The sequence below is a fragment of the Thunnus thynnus genome, chromosome 11 (genome assembly GCF_963924715.1).
Source record: "Thunnus thynnus chromosome 11, fThuThy2.1, whole genome shotgun sequence".
NCBI classification, from domain to species: Eukaryota; Metazoa; Chordata; class Actinopteri; order Scombriformes; family Scombridae; genus Thunnus; species Thunnus thynnus.
In genome coordinates this window covers 23,487,624-23,511,567 of record NC_089527.1, presented here as the reverse complement: position 1 = coordinate 23,511,567, position 23,944 = coordinate 23,487,624, and the positions used below count along the sequence as shown (strand labels likewise).

Sequence of the window (23,944 nt, the reverse complement as noted above, 5' to 3'; positions counted from 1 at the left end):
CTGTCATTGTGTGTTCTGTATCAGCGAGTCCCTCCATTATGTTTGACTTGTTACATTTCTGGGACAGGATCGCAGCAATAGTTGTAGGATGTGTTATGTTTAAAGTGGGATATGATCCTTAAGATTGAGGACTACAAAAACCTGTACTGACCTCTGAAGGATTTGGACCTTTGAGACAGTTTCTGGTTTGTGATTTGCGTGCACATAGCCCTAAACTGACTGCGAGGTTACAGCTGCAGCTGAAAACACATTTAAATCCGAACCACTAATCGGCAAGTGTTTTTAAAGGCCTTTTAGTCGAACAAAGAAGCACCAATCCTTCAGCTGTGGCATTTGCCAGAATGTTATTGGCAGAGCGGTGTTCATCGACTGAACGTTGTTTCCTAGTAGAAAGTGATCGAGGAGGAGAGAAAGGCTTCTTTTCAGAGCGGGCCTCGCGAGTGTTGTGTAAACACACACTGAGAGAGGCTCCTTTCATTAGCTATGCTAATCTGGAATGCACGTGACGTGCTGCAGACTCCAGAGTCCCTCCTGTGCTCTGGCTCTCAATTTCTGTCTCCAAATGCCAGAGTCCTGTCTTCGCCTTTCTGGTTCATTGGGTTAATTTGCTGCGTGTTTCGTTCCCCTTTTCCTATATAATTAGAGTGACAGAAACATGGATCTGGCTATTGGTGAATGTGCTCCTCTTCTTCTATCACCTTTTGCTTTTGTTTGGTCGTCTACTACTTCTCACACATACAACCACCCAGACAGGCAGCTTTAGCAGAATGAAAGCTTTGATTGCATCACCTCTGTCCCCTTTTGCCCCATTGTTGCTGTTTGAGCTTCAGGTGAAACAAGGCAATAGGTCTCTTCCCAACTAATAATTTTAACATTTCTTAGTTTCACATTTAATTTCACAAATTGCATCAGATGACAGCTGATTTTAAAATGTACTATCAGCCAGCACTGTAAGCTAACAAACAGTTTCTTTGATGAGTGTTTTTTTTTCATTCATTTAACATCAAATTTATACAGTAACACCGGCTCTATTTCAGGAGCTGGCTATTAGAGGGTAATTACTTCATGTTAGATTATGTCATTTACTCAGAGAAAATGAGGAGTAGAGAGTGAGTCACCTCCATCAATTAATATGATATACGAGTCGATAAGGGATATGGGTGGAATATTTGCTGCTTTTGTGCGAGTCACAAGGTGATAATTTGAAATTCCCTTTAAGGTTTCCCCTATTTTTTAATGAAGCTGGCGATTAAAAGTGGTGTTTCTTACACGTGTAATTATTTCTTTATTGATTCGTCAGCAACTCAGGGAATGGTTTCTCATGAAATATATCCCTGCTGTGATAACCTGTCTCAATTGCAATCATGAGAGAAAATCATTACAAGAAAGACCCCCCAGGGGAATGAGGAAGGTAGTATGATGGTATGAGTGTCTAAGTGTGTTCCTGTGTGTTGGCGTGCAGATCTTTGTACTAAAGTGTGTGCGCTTGTTGTAGTGTTTGGGCTATTGCAAAACATTCCTTCACACTGACACTTACTCTTGCCAGTAGTGACAAAGAGGTACTTGAACTCATGTACAAGCAGTGACCGATTGTTCTGTTTTTCTTTCTCCTATCTGTCCTCTCCTTCTTTTTCTCTTCTCCTTCAGGCTGTGAGGACGGGGGGAAGATGAGACCTCCCAGCCCTCTGGTGATCCTGCTGTACGTCACGCTGTCCAAGAGTCTAAAGGTGGTCTCTAAGAGAGGCTCAGGTATTTAACACTCTTTGTCAGCCTTCCTTTTGTGTGGTTTGTGTATGCATCCATCTCCTGTGTGTTAATATGTTTCAGTGACTCAGTGTGTGTGAGTGTGTTCCAGTGTTGTCTCTTCATTTTATGGTAACCACCAACCATCAATGGCTGAAGCCATCATTGATGTAATTTGGTGGCTTCTGGGTATTTTTACCTGTGTAATTTAATACTTGTGTGCCGCTGTTTCGTGAACTCCTGCCTGATAGAAATTGTCTAAAATTTGAAAGAGTGATTTTCACTGTAGATATGTGTTCAGCTACCCAGGAAATCATGAAAATCTTAATTACTGTTAATTGTTGATATTGTTCCTCATGGCTCACTAAACAGTGTGATTCATCAGGCTTCAAGTGCTTGTGGAAAACACTGGTGTCTCACTAGTGTGTGTGTTACACGCTTTAAAGGATAAGGCTGGCAATTTTCTATATTTTTTCTGACTGTCAACAAATCTCATGTGCAGAGCCAAACCAACAATGAATTGATCCAACTTAGAAGTATTGTGTGTATCCAAAGCCTGATATATTTTATTCCTCTGTGCCACAGACCGCTGTTGTTGTACAAAAACATGTCAATGAGCCTGCTGCTGCTTGGGTGACATGTTCCTTCTCCCCGAAGATTGCAGTCATGTTAGTTCGGTCATGCTAGAAATGGCTCCAAAGACTAATAACAGTAATCATGTTTTTAGTCTCCGGAGAGCAGTTCCGTAGCAGACAGACATCACTGTGCATATGCTGGAACACGGTTCTGTTTACAGAGCTTTGCTAGTTTGTTGTGCTACATATCAAATCTCTTGACTTTAAAGTTCTTTACAATGTGCAATGTAGTACAAAGTTAAGAGGTTGTGAAATGTAGCACACCAAGCAAGCAAAGCTCTCTGCCTTACACAGAACTACTCTCCAAAGACTGAAAACGTGATCACTGTTAGATTTGTTGACAATATGAAAAATATAGAAGATTACCAGCCATATCCTTTAAACATATTCTTCAAAAAGAGAATTGGCATGTAATTGAATGGGGTTTTGCCCTCGCCACTTCTATGTAAGAATGACTCACACAGAAAAATGGGAGCAGTTTAGATATAACTGTAGCTTTTTTGCCTGTGTATTAGATTAAGAGCATGTGAATTAATGAAAAGATATACACTGTACTTCTTAAAATTAGCTTGACCTACCTCAGTCTAGAGAGAGTGACAGCTACCAAATGATCCTATTCCTCAGTGACTGGGTCGCTAAGGGTTAATGTGAAACTCATTTTGGCCCTAAATGCCAGCAAATTGAGCATCAATTGTGAACAAATGCAAAGGTCAAAAGAGAAAATGGAGAGCAAAAAAATTGAAGGCAGAAACTTTTCATGACATGAATACATATAAGTATTCAGGTAGTCAGTTAAAACACTGTGAAGACAATCTCCCATCACAGAAAAAAGTAGATCTATTATATTGCAGTAATATTCACATACTAATTTAACATACTGGATTTGGTGAAAAAATCTGAATCTTCATCTTAAGCAATCAGAAATGGCTTGTGCATGTGCGTGTGTGTGTGTGTGCGTGTGTGTGTGTGTGTGTGTTTGCTCTTCACACACTGGGTTTTATGTCTTCCTGTGTGTATTGCAGACATGAGTGAGCATGTCTGAGGGTTTAAGGACTGACCCTTTGCTAAAGGTTTTATACTGAAGGAAGAACAATCACCAGACAGACACTGACACAAAGAGCAGAAGGGCAACTTATAAATAAATAATGTGCTAAGTAGATGTGACACAGAATACAGACATGCTTACCCATACAGTACACCTACCTAGCCAAGAACAATATATTCCTAAACTCTCTGTCCACTGTGCACTAATTACCAACCTCCTGCCGTAATAAAAGACTAATAAGAGTAGATTTGGTTAGGTTATTTTCAACTTGTAATGATTGTGTGGACATTATGCACTAATTGTTTAAGACAATAATCATATCTGTAATTGGCTAGAAAATCAGCCTTGTTTTAACAGGATCAATAAAATATTGATAATTCAGAAACGTTGCAGTCTGAAAATCTATTGCATAATTATTATCCAGCTAAGTTACAGGATATGATGGCTTGCGTCATCTAAGTGTCATAATAACTTTCCTGCTATGGTTATACAATGCAATAACACAATGACAGACTAATTTAATGTAATCTAATTTTATCTCTGTTTAACGATTGTGTTGTCTGTATTAATTACTGTATATATATATTGTCATTATTATCAGAGTTATACTAGTATACTGCAGGTTTCTTTTGTGCATGTGTGTGTGCGTTCTTAACTCATGTGCCTACACACACACAAGTACCTGTGTGGTTGTATGCTTTGGTTCGTGGAGGATTTCCATATAAATCTAAGCCAAGACAGTGCTTCAGATCAATCAAGTGGGTCCTCTGGGTCCTTTGGTCAAATATTGATAGCAGAAAAGTCAATATTACCCCCCAACTAAGGGGTCAAAGGTGATGGAGTGTCACTGCGTAGTTTGGCTATTTAATGGCACTTTGAAAGGCTTCTCAGGCTGCCTGAAAGATTATAAATGGAGACATGTGGAAAATCAGACAAGCTCACATTAAACTTGTAATCTGGGACATGGACACACACACACACACACACACACACACAGGGATAAGTACATGCACATACCTATAGTGTTATTACATTATACAGTAGTATTAAGAAGTTAAACACATATTTATGCGGCTTTCTCTGCATAGCTTATTTTTTTATGAGTGTTGTGGAAAAAATTGAGCTAGTGGTGGCAGCCTGAAATACTCATTTCAATTAATTTGTTTGCATTGCACGGAAGCTCGATTTTGCATTTGCATACCTTGAGTAAGAGGCTGCCTTTGACAGCTGTTCCTCTAAATGTACAAGAAATCACTACAGCATTTTGTCAATGTGTATGTGGCAGGTGTTGTGATTTCAGTATCCTATTTTTTAATTTTTATAAATGACATGGCTGTAACACATGTCAAATATTTTTTTCTGCCCCACTCTGTTATTCTCTCCAGTACTAGTCTCAGACATATTGAGCTGGATGAAGGTTAGGTGACTGTGTTAAAGATGAAATGTAGTGGTAAAGGAGATTAATTGGCTGATAAAGCCCCTGGTGGGTGATTGTTTTCTGGTTCAAAGGTTCGGGACATTTGTCTTCATGTGCTGGAGATGAAAAAGATAGAGCAGCTGGACTTTCATGACCGCTATTAAATTAACTTCAAGTGACCACCTCTGGCTTTTTAAATGCACCTAGGTCAATGTCATTTATAGGTAGTTGTTGGTATTGTCCAAATAAAAAAAAACCGATAGGGGGAAAGAAAGCTTAAGGATGTAGAAAAAGATCATTGTTTGGAATATTGTTCTAACACAGTGTTTGTGGAGCATTCAGTATCAGATGGGAATACCCCATTGTTTCTACAGGATTAGTTGGGAATTTCACTCCACAACCTTGAATACTTATGGGTGAGGGATGGGCTATGAAGACTTGATTAGCCCTCAAGAGACACTGGATGAAGCTTCTATTTAATTGATTTTCCTTACCAATGTCCGGCTAGCATTCCCAGAGTTTGTAGCATTCTGAAATCCTATAATTATTCAATGTGGAGTCTGCTTTGGCCTGTATTACCCAAACTAATGAGTTTCCCAAAGGTGTGGAGGCTGCATGTGTCTCCTGTTCCTTCATTCTTCTCTCCACTCTTAGCACTGCTCATGGTTTTAATGGCCACTCAGGCTCTGCAGAATTGGATATCAGTCGGAGTAGATTGTTGTTGTTGGTTTGTGATTTTTATTCTGTGTGCACACATCTGTGGATGCGTGCATCTGTTAACACACAGGTTGTATGTTTTTCATCCAAAAACTGAATGAGCCTCATGCAAGAACATTTATTTATTCTTTTCCTAAAGTGTACAAGTGTTCCAAGTCAGACAAACTTGTCCCCGCTCGTTTCAGCCTGATGAATGCCACCTGTTTCAAGTCTTGCTGTTGCTATTGGTGTCAGTGGTGGTATCATAGGACCCGAAACAATTAGAAAATATTAATACAGCTGTCAACGACGTGTCCTAAGAGCAGCGCTGTACTGTGACAGAAATAAAGAGGGAATGATTTTACATGAAGTTAGATATTAAAAAATGTCTCTCTAAAGCAAAGTGGTCCGTGACTTAGATGAGAGGTGGTCAAGGGATGTGACAGTGATGTATAGATGAGAGAATATTATAGCCTACTGCAGGTTACTTTACACTGTCAGTTGAAAGAGACTGAAATGTATAAATTGCCATACTGAAATATGCCTATAAAAAGCATAAAATCAAAAAAACCTCTCAGTAAATTGGCAGCCTTGACGACGATAATATGGTGAGCAGAATATTAATTTTGTATTAAGTTCGTTTTATATTTTATTCAAATTCTTTTCAGTATCACATTTAAATTCTTTCAGATTATTCTTAAGTAAAACAAAGGTTTTTGCTCTTGTGAAGAAAGTCAGAGACCATCTGTTCATGACTCAAATTGGTGAATGCTATAAATTCTCTGTAATCACTCGTATGTGCCACTTAAGAATAAATTTGTTCATATGAGTGGTTCTTGCATGAGGACCAATATGTTTTCTCTCCTCGGTGTGATTGTGCAGTAAATTGACCAAGGCCTTGCTGACACTGCGTGAGAGTCACTCAGGGACTCTGTAGAGGTCTCTGACAGACACAGGCTGTCAGGATCCATCCATCAGACTCCAGTTGTCTCCGTCTTGGTCCGATCCGGCCCAGTCAGACCTGAGCAAGCCCATTCCAGCCTCTCTGCTGGAGATCAGCCCATAAAGTCCCAGACTTTAATGAGACAAGACAGGGACTCTCTAACTGAGGTCTCAGCCTCCTCACAAACCCAATTACCAGTTTTCAGCAGGCTGTAAGCTACGCTGAAGAATGTTAAAAATGGGGAAGAACTTTCTGACCAAACACAAAACCCGCTGGTCTACACAACACAATGCAGTGTCAGACATTGCTTAGTGCAAGAGACGGGGGCATCAGGAAGAACTCTGGCAGACAATGTGTCTGTAACAAGTAGTGCTGAAAGGATAAATCAGTTAGATCAACAGAAAAACTAATCTATGACCATGTTGATCAGTCAGGTAGTCTTTTATCAAGTAAAATTGTCAAGCACATTTGACAGTGACTTCTTCCCTTGATTAGATTTATGAGTCAGTTGAATGATTTTTACTTTCATGGCTGCTCTCAAACAAAAAAGAATATTTGAAAAGCAAAAGCAAAAAAGCTGTTCATAAAACTTTAATTTAATGAATAGCATTTTCTCAGTAAATCTCGCCCAGAGTCTTTCTGTGGACATAAAGTTTATCAAAGAATACCAAGTATAAGTGCAACTTTCCAGTGGCCTTGTGAAGAGTGTGCTGAGAAGGCTGCGTCATGGCGTGTGCATGTCAACTGACACCCATAGGAAACATCTGATGAGTCAGACGGAAGAAGGTGTCAGGGACACATTCTCTTACACACTTTTGCACTTTTGTATCCTGTTTACAATTTACAAAAATGGTTCTATCTGTATAGACATTGTATGTTGTTGTCCGTTTGTTATTTCTATATGTATGTATGTATTTTTCACCCACTTGCTTATGATACGTTATGTTTAACTATCTTTGTGTGGCTTGCTGTCCTTGTGTATCTTTTTGAAGATTGTTGTGTGTAAGCACATTGAGAGCCACTAAAAACTGGGGTCAAATTCCTTGTATGCGTAAACATACTTGGCCAATAAAGCTGATTGTGATTCTAATTCTGAGTAGATGGGATGTGCCAAACCGAGGAGCAAATGTAATGAAATTGCTGGGTGCAGGTATTTTATGTGTCATACACGGCTGCTTTATGTTTCCCTTTAGAATTCCTCACATAGCTACACAACTTCATCACTCTGCCAGCTATATTCTGCAGTGCTGTTGGCATTGCAGTGGCACTCTACCTGGTAAATGTTGGCTAGCATCATTAGCATTACCGTTTGCTTAGTTGCTATGAAAAATAATTTATTATATTTTGTTTTTTCCTAATTGTGTCAAAGTTGATGGTTGGTATATCTAATTCATATGTTTACGGATTTTATTAAATGGAAGATTTTGCCAAAAATTGAAAATGATTAGCTACAAATTAGCAAGACAGCAGGAGATGTTAACAATGTATCCTAGCAACGCATGCCGCTAGGCAATAACCATAGTTGCGTGGGCATTCACATGGACGCGCATCGCTAATACCGGGCGTAGTTAAGACTAGACTTAGTTTGGTGCGTGCAACCAACGTCAAGTCCAGTCTAAAGACTGGTCTAAACAAAGACCGACTTAGCAGATAGGACCAGACTTAGTAAAGACGAGTTGGTGCAACCCATCACTGGAGTCTGGAGTCAAAAACAAAAAATTAGACATAGTCCTCTGTGGACCCTCTCCAACATCTGTTGGCATTGCTCTTTCCACTGGACTGGATCTGAGTTTCAGCCGAAATCAGTCAAGAAAATGATCACTGTGGGAGTTTGGGGATGAAATGGCAACAGTAGCCAGTCAACCGAATAAACCACGTCTCCTCTTTAGACTCAGGCCTTGGACAGACAACATTCCCCTCGGTCTTGTCAAAAACACCTGCTCTCATCCAAAGCAATATCTCTCTGTCCAATTTCAAACTGTTTTTTGTGTTTGTCTTGAGTATGTTGTGTGCAGTTATCAGTCACAATGACACAATCCAGACAGACAACATATATGCAAGACCTGATCCATCACACTCTGAAAAGTGACCACATGGATCTGAAAAACCTGAGAGGAAGTGTATGTTGGTATGAGCTGTATGGTTTGAAGGACATTCTTGGAGACTGATGGCAAGGGGAACCTTCCAATATCCATTGTCCAAATCTAGTGGCAAAAAAACATGAGCATAGCATTATCAATCAAAGCAAACATCAATCCAAGGCATCGAAATATGACACCTCATTCACCCCCCGAAACATACAGAGAACCATGAATTCCCATTGGACTGTGATCTATCGTAACAATATGGCTTCAATAGGCACTGCGGAACTGATACTATTTCAGTATAGCCTTTAATTCTGCCTTTGTGGCTTTATGCTCAAGGAAGCGATATGGCTTTTTGTGCATGACCACACTAAAGATTGTCTGCTCTGGGCTGATGGTAAAAAGGTAAAAGGCAGAGGGATATTTGAGCTGTGCTGTAAACTTTGGCCTTAACCATGCATGTAATAAGATAATTGGATGCTGTATCAAAAAATGATGCTCCATAAATTTAAATGAAAGTTGCTCACTGAAAAAGTTTTTCAGGATTCTGCAGTTTTGGGTCTGTAGAGCATGCATTAGTATCCTTCCTTAGATGAGCCAGCTGACTTACTGATGACTCTCTGCACACATGAATGACATAAAAAATACTTTGATACAACTCTGACTTATTCATTTTCATTTGACCTAATGGCTAAAATGGAACCATTGTCTTTATTTTGCAATGCTTTTGCTCTGGTCTTATTGGGCTCCAACTCATCATGTGACCAGCTATCCTGACTGTGATCCCTTTGTCACAATCAGTAGACAGCCCAACACTGTTCCTAGAGACTTGGCCTCAACTTATTTATCTCAATTCCCAGCTAGTAATTGTGAGGAGGAATTAAGGCACTATACATGCCTATATAGGCTCAGCTAGATCAGAAAATGGCAAAATGAGCCTCCTCTATGATGCTGTGATTGTAGGCAGGGCCAGAATAGTTTATCTACCTTGCAAGCTATAGAGTTATACCATATACATTCAACATCCTCCACAACTCACCCCAGAGTTATATTAAATTTGAACCATGCTTATGGTGTTTTACATACCCTAGTTTACCAGCAATAGGCTTATTGTAATTTCCTACATTGTTTCCTAATCACTTTTAGGCACCAAAGGTTTTCTCGATGGTTCACCATGTGCAGCGAGTGTGCTGGCGCATTGACTATATGACCATCAATCAGCGTCACCTGGTCAAAGGATGAGTGTTATGTATCATCATGCAAATTTTCCACAGGGCCCAGTGTGTGTTGTCTTTTGCCCTGGACTCGCTGCCAGGACATAAACAGACAATAGCCTGGATTATGAATTGCTCACAGCTGCGACTCCGCGCCATCATAGCTTCTCTGGCTCTGCTGTCCCATACAAAGACAAAAAAATAAAACGCCGCATGAACACTTGTACATTTATGCACTCCAAATGTCATGAGAGAGCCAGACAATACACATCACTAAACACATCCAAGGCCTGCTGACCGGTCTGTTAGCTGGAATAATGGCTTTTAAACACAGCCTGCAGGGATGAGTGAACATGCTGCAGTGGAAAACAACACTCTGCACTCAGCTCAAATACAAGAATGGGAGCGTGTCTATGTCTTAAGCTTAATCCAGTAGAAGCTCTATCTTATAGTAAATATGTGGAGTTCTTGAGATGATTCAACTGCGATTGATGTGGTTATTGAATCCACATTAAAGCAAAAAGTCTAAACAAATTGCTTGACAAATCTTTTAATGAAAGGACTAAGACTGGGCAACAACTAAACCTAATTTATGAATGTTTTCTTAAGGTTTGTTTACATCAGGAATATTCATATTCATATATATATATATTTTCATTTGAAAAACACTAAATACAGTTTTTCCAACACAAACGCTTCAGTTATGCATGTAAATAAATCTCAAGTATACATATTCAAAACAACTATGGATTGAACCTTGAAAGAGTAATTATTATTTCTTTCTACCAGCTGTCAGCAGTGTTGGGCAGCAACACATTACTTTGTAACATGTTACAGTAATGTAAGTAATTACCTTTTTCAGTAACGATACAATTTGAAATTCAGTAATTACAATTACAGTTACTAATTCCAGTAATGCTCGTCTCCAGGGAACTCCAAAGTTGTCTTGTTTGCATGTTGTTTCTTCGTAGCTGGCTTGTTAACGTTAGACTTTGGTAAGGCTACATTCATAAATCAGCTGGTTGAGTTCAGAGTTGGAGGGTGTGAGAGCGCAGCCACTTGGGCTAACATTAAGCTAGCTGGCTGCTTGTTAAACCACATTGTCTTTTATTCTTTTTCTACACGTGTTAAACATGGATGTGAAATGTGGGTGTGGAGGCTTTGAAATTATTTAAAGGGCACCTTTGACAGAGAGGGGCTGAGTAACTCAAGTAAAAATAGGTAATGTAACTAGTAATTAGTTTTGCTGTTGAGTAATTAGTTAAGTGTTTACTTTTTAAGTTAAATATGTAATGTGCAAATGATTACATTTTGTCACGTAACTTGCCCAGCAGTGGCTATGACTGCTGGTTTAATATAGCATAGTGTCCCAAAAGCCACTGCAGTCAGCTCGCTGTCGACATACTCTGATATGACAGGGTATTGCTACCCAATGATCCCAGCAGGAGATGTCAGGGATGTATGTGTGTGTGTGTGTGCACTGTGTGATTGTATTCATCTGAATGTTTCTCCTTGTTTCACTTGTGATATCCCAACCTTGGCCTCTTGCTGTTTCTCTGAGCGGGGATAAAAACGATACAGCCAATATTCTAGATGACTCTGCAAAGTCCCGCTCCAAATCCCCGATAAGAGCCTGTCATGGATAACTGTAAATCTGACATGGCCCCAAGGCAGTGTGGGGGATGAAGTCTATGAAGCTGACGCCTGAATAACCTCACGATAAGTGTGGGGACAGGAACACAAAATCCAGTGAGTCAGTCATTTAATTTATTTGTCAAGGCGCTCTCCTTTCATTTCACAAATCATACTGGTGCAATTTCTCTGACACTTGCAAACTGAAATGTGCCTGTCTATACATTTCCTCTGTCAAGCAGACGGGCTAAATGACATACACAAATAAGATATAGTGAGACCTTGTCTCTACTTGTCATGCCTGTTTCATACCTCTGAGGCTTCCTAGGTGCTTGTATTGAACATTCATCCCACTCATTTCTAGTGCAGGAAAAGAGTGTGATAGTTTATTGACAGATCAGCTAACAATGCTGCACTCGTCCTTGGTGCCTGTTTTCTTGATGTGAGCCACTAAGCAGGACTGTCCAAATAAGGATGTATTGAGGATAAGTAGCTAATATGGCCACCTGCACTAGCCCACAACACGTCAATACTGAAACAAGCCAACTCACAGGAAGACACGTGAATGTGTATAAACATATACACATTTGTTATCCTGGTGTTTTTGCCCCTCTGACATACACACATTCACATTTATGTTACTTTATAAGCATGCATACATGCACACAAATGTATACATACACAATTGAGAAACAAACACAGGATGTGTTGTATACATTGGTCAATTTTCTTCCTTTACCGTTGGTTTACAACATGCACAGATGCACAACGGAGGTTGTCCTGGCCTGGTCAATACCTCTCTCTCTAAATGATGAGGAATGGCCTGCGCTGCAGTAACACTGTGCTGGGAGATTGATCACATGCAGACTACTGGAGATTAAATGGCTTTCTTGTAGAGAGCCAGACCGTGGATGGTGCATTGTGTAGATAGGAATCCTGTTTTCTTGGCTTCGTTCACAACAGCTACACTGCCTCAGAATAGCCCAGCATATGCAAGCAATCAAGCCATAATGCATTGGTTTTTATAGGAGGGCATAGGATTGTATTTGACTGTGTCATTATTTTGCTCACTCTTTCAAGAAAAGAAGAAGGACGTTGTTCAAAGACTGGAATTGTTATATTACTGGTTAGTGCCTCTGATGTGACTCCCCAGTGTCTGGAAGTGTGGAAGCAATAGCTCTTTAAAATAATAGGGAGGACATGTAAAGAGTTAGACTCTTGTCAAAAGCTAGATGGAGGTTTGCACTCGAAAAAATCACATGACAGTAAGTAGTCTTTATACAGTAGGTATTTTAATCCCCTGTAACCGTTTTCATTAAAGACCATTATAGCCTGACATATTACTCCCTCCAGTTAATGTATGCTCAGATAAATTACATGCATTTGTGCGTAATGCCGTGTATATACAGTATTTGTATGTGTTTATGTGTGTGGTGTGTGGAGGAGGGAGGTCGTACACTCTGAAGTGAACAGATGATTAGAGAGACATGTGGTGATATGTGTGCATACTGGTTTTCACTGATAAAGGAGCAATTATGCAAAGGAATCATTCATTTTTGTGGCATAAGTAAATATAATGTAATATTCAGCATATGCACTGGTGTAAGGATGTGTGCAAATGTTCAACTGAGTGGTTTTATATCTGCTACAGAAATAGACTGTCAGGTAATTAAATGGTAGTAAATGAGGAGAAGTGCCACAAGATGCTTTTATAGACATCAGGGCAATTTAGTCCACGTGAAAGGGTTGGGATATGTGAATGATATGTGAATGGTGTTTCTGCATGTCCATATTTTATGTTCATGGTTAGAATTTCTGTGCTTTTGTTTGTTAGTTTTCCTTGTGAATATGTGGGAAAGTGTGTTACCTAACTGAATGTAGCAGCAGGGTGTGTGCTGCTTGTTAGTGTGTTCCCTGGAAGCCTTGAGTATCTGCAATATGTTAGCTGACAGGTGATGTTATTCGTCTGCTGATTGGTGATTTTTTCCTGGTGGGTTTTAAAGGGGACCTATCATGCACATTTCCAAGTCTATATTTATATTCTTTGGGTCTATTGGAATATCTTTGCATGATTTATAGCTCAAAAAAACTCCTTATTTATCTTATACTGGCTTTTTATGCAGCTCATCAGTTCAGCTTCTGTCTGAAACTGGTCGATTTTGCTCCTGTCTCCATAAGGACCCCCTCCGGATGAACCCACTCTGCTCTGATTGGTTAGCCTCCAGAAGCTGCCCTTCGGCGGTTCCAGAAACAGTAGTAGTAGGATTTCACTTCCCATTGAACAACATTAGCAGTAGTCTTCAAAACGAAAGGCCATGTGCAAACAATCTGATGTCATCAAGAGGAGGAAGTAGAGGTAACTTTGCAAATGAAGCCATTTTTATATATGTTCAGTTTTGAGTTTTGGACCTTTGACCATGTTTAACATAGACATCTGATATCCTAACAGTATAAAAATGACAGAAAATAACAAAAAGCATGTTATGTCCCCTTTACAATAGCTAAATATTGAACAAAACATAATGTACAGTGTGTGTACTCAGTCAACACATAACTGAGAAATATTATTTGTTAGCACTCGGCATCAAGAAGTGTGTTTGATTGTTCTTCAACAGTGATCACATCAGATGCTTTCGGAAAACCCAGAGGTTACACTTCAGGCACCAAAACTACAAAAACCAGCTTTCCAGAAACCCCTTCAGGCCATTTAAACAAGTGGTTCTCAAACTAAGGACCCCTAAACTGACACATGTTAGACCACTGACCCCCGTTTGATATGATTTTGTCCCAGGGTACCCATCTGATAAGATTTTGACTTTTAGATGTTTTATTACAGAAAGTATATGAAACCCATGACCAAAATAGTCATACATTATGTCATTGTGTTACTTATGGATGGAGTTATAGTGAAAATAAATTATTCCCCTTTATGCTGGGGACCCCCTCCCCTTCAAGGACCCCCCTTTGAGAGCCACTGATTTAAACTACAATTCTCTATCATCTCCTTGTGTCAAAGTGATATGCACTCAATCGTTTGCTGTTGTTAGACCTTTGGACACACAGAGCTACAAGCGTTACACATAGGAATAAACACTCACATACGCATCCACAGTGTATCTGTCTACCATCCCTCATTAAGCAAAAACTCACAAAAAAGTGAGCTCCATGCTGAGAATGTGGGGGAGGAATCTGAGTACGTCTTCAAATGCTAATGAGAGGAGCCTGCTTCAACAGACTGCTTTGTCTTAGTGTGTATCCATCTGAACATGTTTGTGTGTGTGTGTGTGTAAGCATGTTTTTTTTATTTTTTGTAAAGGTAGGGCAAATTCTAAGCTGTTATTTTTACATATCATTAGTAGCCCAGTGAAGCCCCATCACCCTGACAACTACATCCCTTCCTTTCCCTTCTGCTTATCACCATAACAACTAATCTACTGTAAATAGTGCTGTCTGCCTGTCTCTTTCTTTCTTCGTTTCTCTCCACTTTGTGTTTGTCTTACAATCTTTTCTGCATTTCTCGCTTTCTTTATACACACCTCTTGTTGCCGCAGCACCTCCCTTCTCCTTCACTGCTGTTGTTTCTTCCGCTCCTGTCTAGTTGCTCTGTTTGGAGTTCATTTTTCTGTGCCACTGCAGATGTGGGTGGTTCTGGTGACTGCACAATAACCTTTCTTCTGCTTCACATTGTCAGGTGCCTGAGCTCAGATGGCGATCAATAAAAAAGGCAGCTATAACAAGTTATCCAGCGAACTCCCCCATCCTATATTGATTTAGTACTTTTTTGTAATAAAAATAGCTTTTTAAAACGTATTTCTTTCTTTATTATATATACAGTATATTGACTGATACCTGATTGGTGTAGGTATCTGCAGTAGGTCTTTAGAAGATCGGGTCTCCTCCATGCCTTTGTGTTTGACCTAAATGTGTTATTGACAGTGAGCCTGGCCTGACAACTTGATTGGCCTACTACGCTCTAGGATTAACTTGCCAACCTGGCAGGCTTTTACAATCAAAGATCAAGCCAATGTGCTGTTTGGCTGAGTAGCTCTGGGATTGACTTAACAGCCTGATGTGCTAATGCAGAGTTATCCCAAGGTTGAGCAGCATAGCAAGGACACACATGCTGTTGTAGATCCACAATCTACTGAATATAGAGGTACAGGACATTTATAAATGTAACAACAAACACTTATCTTTGAAGTTATTATGAAGGTGTTCCTGAGGCATAAGCGAAACCTCTCGTTTGGTTTAATTTGTCCTGTATTTGGATTTTTTTTCTCTGCCTCTATTGTTTCCCTTTGCCTGACTCCATCTCTTTTAATCACTGTTTGAAATCACTAATTATTCTGGTTTATTCCGTCTCCTTTCCCCTCCCCCTCTTCTTTGCCTGACTCAATCTTTTCATCGGCAGCATAGGAGAGGTCACCTTTGTGAACCCCTGCCCTATTTCCTCTCTTTTTCACCGTTCACACACTCCGTGCTCCTCTCCTGCTTCTTTTCACTTTCTATCCAGAGCTCAAGGGAAGCCCTCCTGGATTCCTTCTTACATAACCGCCTCCCCCTCACTCTCCTCGATAAGTGCATGTGTAAAAAGCAACGTGAGCGTTCAAGGCAGAGGGAATATTGATATTGTCAGTGCTCACAAAATATTAGGTTTATCCTTGCAATGGACAGCTGTGTCAGAAAAAAAGTAAAGCCATCTAGTCAGATCACAGCCCACGATTGTTTCCTCAAGATTGACTGGCAACTATAGGCAAAGCCTGGAGAAAAAAAAACAAGACTTTGGAGCATATCAGTTGAAATTTCAAAGCATAGTCTTTTAGCCTTTATTTTGAGGCAGCTCTTACCACACATCTTGAATTCCTATAATGTCCCTTCTCTAGTTGGTTCCCATACACATGCTTCAGTGGCTTGCTGTATATGTGATGTTGTAGCCTGTGACGTCGGGACTCTTTTGAAGCTATAAATGCCTCTGCTCTCTCATTCTCTCTCTCTCTCTGCCTTCATTAAGAGGTTGTCTTAAGCTACCCAGCTTAACGCTATTTACATTTTCATTATTCTACCGTTACCGGGAAGAAATGGCATGAAATCCAGCAGTGTTCAGGACATTAGACAAGCTTCATTCTCACAGCAAATGGATTTACATAAATAAGGAGGTTGATACATGGAAGCGGAAAGAAAGAGAGGAAAGCAAAGAAGAGAGGAGATGAGGCAACAAAAGATGAGGAAAAAAGTGAGCGCGAAGGCAGGGAGAACCTCTAAAATGGATGAAGAGGACAAGATGTGATGCAGAGGCAGGATGGGTGAGAGAGAGAGATGTAAAGTGGTAAATGAGAGGGGATTGTGTTGGGTTCTCTGGATGTATAAAGTGGGCTCCGAGGGACTGACAGAGGTCCTCTGAACCAAAGCATGTGATCAATACAGCCCTCGGTTTCCTCATTACTGGAACAGACCTCATTGTGTTTACCATACAATGGACTTGTGGGATCAAACTCTGTTCATGTTTATTTGTCAGCCTATGTGTGTGTGTGTGTTTACCTACCTGTATTTTTCTGTTTACATCCTCTGTTAAGACAATTTACTGTTTTATATCATGTGGATTTACTGTATTCACAGTACTGCGCACTTTTCAATCTACTGGTAATCCTTAGTTTGAATACTTTTCCTGTGGGTTTAGACTTAAACCCATTTATTGACTGAATGAATGTTTAGTTCTTGGTGTTTATTGCTTGTGTGAGTTCACGTAGGATTGGATAGAACATAGCATTAGTTCAGGCAGAGCACTGAAGTTGTATTGGCTGATTGGCTTCAGTGGATTTCAGTATGTTTTTTGTTGATTCAACTAAGATTTAAGCACATGTATGTTTATTATGGAGATTAGCTCTCAGCAAAATCCTTATTGCTGCTCTGATTCTTTAAGGGCTCCCTCAAAGAGAAAATCTAACTGTATAACTGTATAACCATGTGCTAAAATGTCACGGTTTGTACTGACATTTGTGAAACATAAAGCTTGTGCGCGTATTTTCTGTAAGGTATTCATACATGTGGCAATTAGTATAGTGTGTGTGTATGTGCGTGTGTGTGTGTTTGTGTACGTATCGGTTTCTTTCTGTCAAAGTCCCAGTGCTTGCTTTAGAATGCTAATGATAGATTAGCCTTAGAGACTTCGTCAAGCCTCAGAGAATCTCAGCCAATCACGGATGGCATTTCTCCTTTTCAACCCTCTCAGCACACATTCCGAACCACTCTGACCCCGAGACCCTCTCTTCAAACCAGGAATAAAGACCGAAGAATAACAGGAAAGAACTCAAGTTTCGCTTTTTCTTCCCTCAGTTTCCTTTCATTTACATTTTCTCAGGAATTTTCCGTTTGAAGATCTTTTGGATCGCTCTTTCCCACTTGTTGGTGTTTTGTGTTGGATGAACTCGTCAACTGTGAGCCCAGGACCCCCCAGCAATGAGGGGGGAACTGTCCAAAAGAAAAAGAGACTCAGAATCATCAGAAAAGGCTAATATCCTCAAAGAATCTTGATTCTGCTACCTACTTATGCTATATAGTGATATAATGAAGAATTGTTATTGTAATGGTGAATGCAGGTTCATATGATGTACTCGGTGAATGACAAAAGACCTCATTTTACTCTTAAATGATGTACCTTCTCCTGGAATAGAAAAACATTGATACTGAATCTTTCTCTATATATATATATAATATATTTTCAAATCTTGGGAGTGAGGAGTAAATTATAATGGCAAGCGAATCCTACCATAACTCAAGAGCCTCCGCTGTAATAGACACGTCTCCTAGTCTAATGAAAGGTAAACAGCATGAACATACACACATGAGGCAATCCAGTGTGTGTACAAGAGCTGAGTACACAGGCTCTGCATCCACTCTCCAAACTTTGCTCTGTTTGAGTACGGGGGTCAAAGGTCTCCCTCTTTACACACTGGAAGATTGAGATGAGAGTTTGTGTGTTCATGTGGGGGCTGCTGTGTGTGTGTCTCTTCTCTCAGGCTAGTTTTAAAATCAGAAACCTCTGTTTCCTGATTTTATAACTAATGATATCTGAAAATGATGTTTCAATCTTGGAATTTGATTTTCTCGTCCCTGTTTTAGGTTTGATTTTACAGCAAAAACACACCAATCGAATTAACAGAGCGACTCGGCCCTTATCGTAGCTCGCTGTAATTCTGAGTTGATCTTGATGTACCATACTCATCTATTAACAGGACAACTGCTGTTGCCATCCATCATTCAACTGAAGCGCCACCCATCCCCAGAACACACGCAAATTCGTTATTGTCAGAGGAGAAGCTTTTATCAACCCCATCTGAACTTCATCATTATTGTGTGTGAAAGAGAGTGGATGGGTGGGAAAGTGGAGTGTAATGCTGGGGGTGAAAGTGTGAAGGACATCTCCTCTTTACAGGTGCACAGCACCCCTCCCAAAAGAGCCCTCATATGTCTGATCATGTATTCAGTCCACTTCTGTGTCCCTCTCAATCCCCTGCTCTTGTAGGTTTCACTCATCAATAATTAAACCAAGAGGTTTCAGCCAAATTAGCTGAATTATTTTGAAGTAGCTGAATGCCTGCTTTTCACTAATGGGATGGTGCTTTTGGGCAGATGTTTTATTGAAAAGGAGGAGGTTTTAATTCACTTTAAATATTTGATAAGTAGTGTTATATTTAGATTATAGGCAAACCGATTTTCCTTCTCTAATGAATGGGAGAGCTGTTCGAGCAACTTCACAACAAACACCAAAAGCTCTGGAGCTTAAGTACATTCCCTGATTCCCATAGAATGGGACATTTCTATTTCAGAAGCATTGTAAGAGACAGTAATGACCATAATTGCCTGCCAAGGCTCATTCATATCAACAGCTCAATAAGCTACTGGTTGTGTCTGCTTCCCTCTAGTGAATCCTGGCTTTCTCTTGTTCATTCTGGCTGTCATTCACTCTTTTTTCCTCCAAATCTTATCTTAGGGTAAAACTGCGACTTCCATCTTGTCACTCTGAAAAAGAAGTCTTTGCTCGTCGACCTTCAAGTTAGTTTCCCTGACCTGTCGCCGCCGGCCAGTATCTCCAGCTCTGTCAGTAAATTCAGTATATACAGCTTCTCTCATATCTTTTCCTGCAGTACTAACCATATCTCAAGGCCTCCTGCCCCTCCTGTAATGTCCACTTTAACATCCAGTCCTCCCACCAGCAGCCTGACTGCTCTGTGTCTGTGATCCCTGGTGCATTATTGGCATGACAGAGGAAGGCACAGCTGTTGCGGAGCCAGGCAGAGCGGGTATGGGCACTGGTCCAGGCTTGTCGGCAGCTGGATTAGCAGTGCAGCCATTAGCATCTGAACTCCTGTAATGTGACAATATGACAGGGATTATGCCATTTGAGGCCGAGCGGCAGGAGCCGAGAAGCAGAGAGGGGCACGCTTAGAAGTAGGTTAAAATGCAAAATTGGGAAGCGGGAAGATTTAGGAAGGTGTGCAGGATTATTGGATGCTGAGTTGAGAAAAGGGGGTGTTAAAAGAGTGAACAGCCTGAAATTGCAGAGTGGACAGAAAAATGAGAGATTGGGTGGGAAACAGGATTATGCATAACTGACTAACAAAGGAATCCTGAATTAATGAATGAAAACTATTGAATTTGTGCACATGTAAAAAGAAAAGGCATTGTTGGGTAATGTACTCACAAACTCCTGCACATTTCCATTTTAAATACCTTCTTGGCAAGACATCCATCTTGTACATTTTACAGCCAGACAGCCACAAAAAGGAAAGAGATTTTATACTTACAGCTCATGCTGTCAGCACCGTACGCAACAATACACACATTCAGATTCAATATGATTTTTTATTTTGAGGTCATGATTTAATTTAAGTCCTGCATTATATTTACACAGTATACTTTATTCTAAGTACTTAACTGACATTGGGTTTCAAAAAGCCACTCGCAGTGCTTTCACGAAAACAGTCTCAGTAAAATAATGCTCATAGTTTTTTTCTCTTGTTGATTTTGTCACTTGTGTTCATGGTTCAGCTTCATTGACATTATACAATACAAGATTACGCTGTGAAATGCAGTTACATTACATGATATACTGTAGTTGATATACTGCATATCTATATTCTGTGAGCCATGCCAGTTTGTGATGTGACCAGTCAGAATGCTTTTGCTTTTTCTTAACTAAAGTCATATTTTTGTTGACACTACCCACATTTTGGGTGTATTTTTGTCAGTAAAATTGTGCCTTACTTGGGATTTCTTGGAGGTCTGTGTCTCTCTCCTCTGGTGCTGCCATCTCATAACAGCAAGCCAGTAGCCTGAGTCTACTCTCCCAACAAGGGGAATACATCCTGAGTGGATATTCTGTACCCCCTTTGCTGCTACCTTCGCGTTCCTAGCTCCTGCTTCTGCCCCTAATATTTCTGCAGAATCTTATTTATCTTCTTTTTGAGTGCTGGGACCACTACATCTATCACCACTGCCATATTCTGTTCCTTGTCTATTACCAGATGGTTTTCCAATACTTGTTTATCTGTCTGGATCTGTCATCATCAAATGTCACCCTTTGTGGTGTCTCCAGTGGACCTGGGAAGAGGGTCTAACCCATCTTTGGCTCAGATGTGTCTCTACACAATCCCTGCAATATGATTTAATTCTTTGTTGCTTGTTTTATCCACTCATGTATCTTGATACACTAAGTGTATCTTGAAAAGCAACGTAGGTTTAGCTGAGAATCAAGCATATGCTTATATAACATCTCTAATACAAGAAATGCAGCTTGTTTTGTTAAGCAAGTACAGACGAAGACATAAAACAGGGAGATAGATTGCTAAGTGCAAACATTTGATGATTTGAAACATGATGTTTAAAAGAAACAAACAAATAAATGATTTAAAATGTTTATCACTAAGTAATCCGGTGAAGTAAAATAGCACCATGGGAGCTATTTATGATTCAGTACAGAGCAATTTGCTTTCCAAGGAAATAAAAACTACTTTAACATGGTTTGATTTATGTAATTATGCAAATGCTAAGCTTTAAAAAAATGTGGCAGGCTATTCAATACAAGGAGCATACGCAGTAAAAGCTTCTTCTCCATATATCTTGGTCCTGGAATATCTAAAAGATCACAGTTATTATACATACACTGAAGGTAAGCTGTACTGTAAGTGAGTTAAATATATGCAGATACTGAATATGCATCCAAATGTAATGCATTTTCCCATTATAGTTGGAGAGAAAAAGGAAGCGAGAATAAGATGCACATGCAGCACTGTATAGTACACATTCTCAGGTCACGTAATCACCACATGAAAAATACTGTTTGTTTTTGGAAGTTTACATTTCAGATAATTCACTGACAGTATTCAAGTCAATTATTTGTATAACCAAATATCACAAAACACAAATTTGCCTCAGGCAGCTTTTGTTTCTTTTTCTGATATATTTGATCTGATATATCAGCACACAAGTAAGTTTAAATTATAACACAGAAAAACGGAGAGAGATTGAGTATTAGAGGGAAAAATTAAGGGATAGAGATGATATTGAGGTGAATATAACTGAACAGATAAAAAGAGAGCCCTGTTCCACAGAGATAGAGAGTGAAGGGTTTGGAGAGGCAGATATACCCTGGCTGACCCACACTGCCTCTTCAACATCATCTCCCTTGAAGGGAACCGATCGCCACTGACCCCTCAGATAGAAGCGGTCTCTAGTTGCTGTGGAAACCAAATCTGCTGTTGGCTTCCCCGTCCTCAGTTAAGTGGCTCAGATAGACTTTGGACTTAAAATGGCCCACGAAGGTGCTGCACTTAAGTCACTGTTTGAACAAAAAACAGGGACAGGATACTAGTTGGAGTTCCTAACATAGAGAGATGTTTGTTTCTTTGCCTCTGTGAGTCTGTGTCTGTGTCCACTATCACCTTGTTGAGTTGACTAAATGGCGGCTCAGAGGCGTTTAACTGATTTAACCCGGCGACCACTGTACAAGAAATGAAAGGAGTAAGAAAGACGGGGCACACACACAAGAGATGGAGCGTTAAACTAATTACTGCCGTCAATCACTTTGCATTTGCTTTGAGTAATTAAAAACAGTACTAATTAAATAAAGATTGGCCATTGGCAACTCATTGGTTATTTTAGCCCCAGTGTATCTTAGGGCCAGACATAGTCCTCTGTCCTTTACTGCTAATCCTCTTAAACACCTGCAACACTACTGCACAGAACCTGAGAACAAGCTCTAAGAGAAAACAACAATCTTCTGTGCACAGTTGAATTTTCACATCTTACACAACTGTGCTGTTTGTTTAGCTTGTATCCTAATTTCTCTTTTGGTATGTTAGACCCCTCTCAGACATTCACCTTATTACATAAATGTGACTGCAATTTAACATGTTGGTATCATGTCAGAAAAAGCTCAACCTTTACGTAAAAGTCACAGTTGCAGTCTTACTAGTTTGGACCTAGTAACATTTCCTTTTAACATGGAAAAAGTCTGAATTAAATGCCATCAGATTCATGTAAAGGAGACCTCTGCACAAGGTAAAACACACACAGCAAGAAATTAAACAGAGGTCTTGTTCTCCCTATTATGAGTACTCTAGTTGTGGAGATTTTTCCAATGTCCAATCAGTCAATAAAAATCATCCTCACTTGCTGTGCTGGAAGTAGAAGGAAAAAAAACCCCTCATACATCAGACCAGCTCTCTCTCACCTTTATATTTTCTTTTTGGTGTACATTATGAGTATCCATCAAAAACCTTTTCCTACATGTGAGCAAAAAGGAGGAGACCTGACTTCTAACTTCTTGTTATTTTACTGTATGTTTGTCGGACTGTATAAAATAGCAGAATTTATTAGAGGTTTCACAGTGAGAAAGGGGTCAGCATCCCCCTTGCTTACAGTGGTCATTAATGAAGGCTTCAATGGCAAAATACTTTTGAAAAAATCCATTAATGATGCAGCCTGGGAGAGATCTGAGAACACTTCTCTCTTCATATAATTACTTTTCAACTAACCGCTGTTTTCCAACAGTGACGTTACTCCCTCTTAGGTTGTGATTCTCTCTGATGTTCTGTCACATTTTAATTAAGTCATAAGGAACATTTATGTAACAGACACCTACTGTATGTCTGAATTACTTAAGGTCGTTACAGCAATGTTACATATTACACCTCTGAAAATGGTTTTAGGAGATAAGAATGCTGAGAATATTTTTGCTACAGATTTCTGTGTCAGGCCAAGTCCAAGATAACCACCTGCCCAATCATTCATCCATCTCCTCGTTGACTCGCCCCCAGAGCGAAGCCAGTAGGAGCTCACAGCCGTTGGCCTGCCTCCCTGCTTCCCTGCTTCCCTCTGGGCTGAGGTGCTTGTCACAGGCAGGGCTGCATTTAGATACAATGCTCCATTACATCAATAATAGATAGGAGGATGAAGGAGGCAGGCCAAATTGGATGGGACAACTCACTCAACAGGATATGACAAGTCGCAATGATGGGGAAACGTGTGTGTGTGT

General features: G+C 40.0%; 1 protein-coding gene across 6 annotated transcripts in view; it reads left to right on the top strand.

Moving 5' to 3' along the window:
* Positions 1-23,944, top strand: part of il1rapl1a (interleukin 1 receptor accessory protein-like 1a) — a 279,430-nt gene that overhangs the window by 137,632 nt on the left and 117,854 nt on the right. For all 6 annotated transcript variants that reach the window (XM_067603961.1, XM_067603960.1, XM_067603958.1 and 3 more), the window contains one exon: positions 1,648-1,749. In XM_067603961.1, coding sequence (XP_067460062.1) covers positions 1,668-1,749 — 82 coding nt within the window. In that variant the 5' untranslated portion in view covers positions 1,648-1,667. The remainder of the gene's footprint in view (positions 1-1,647; positions 1,750-23,944) is intronic.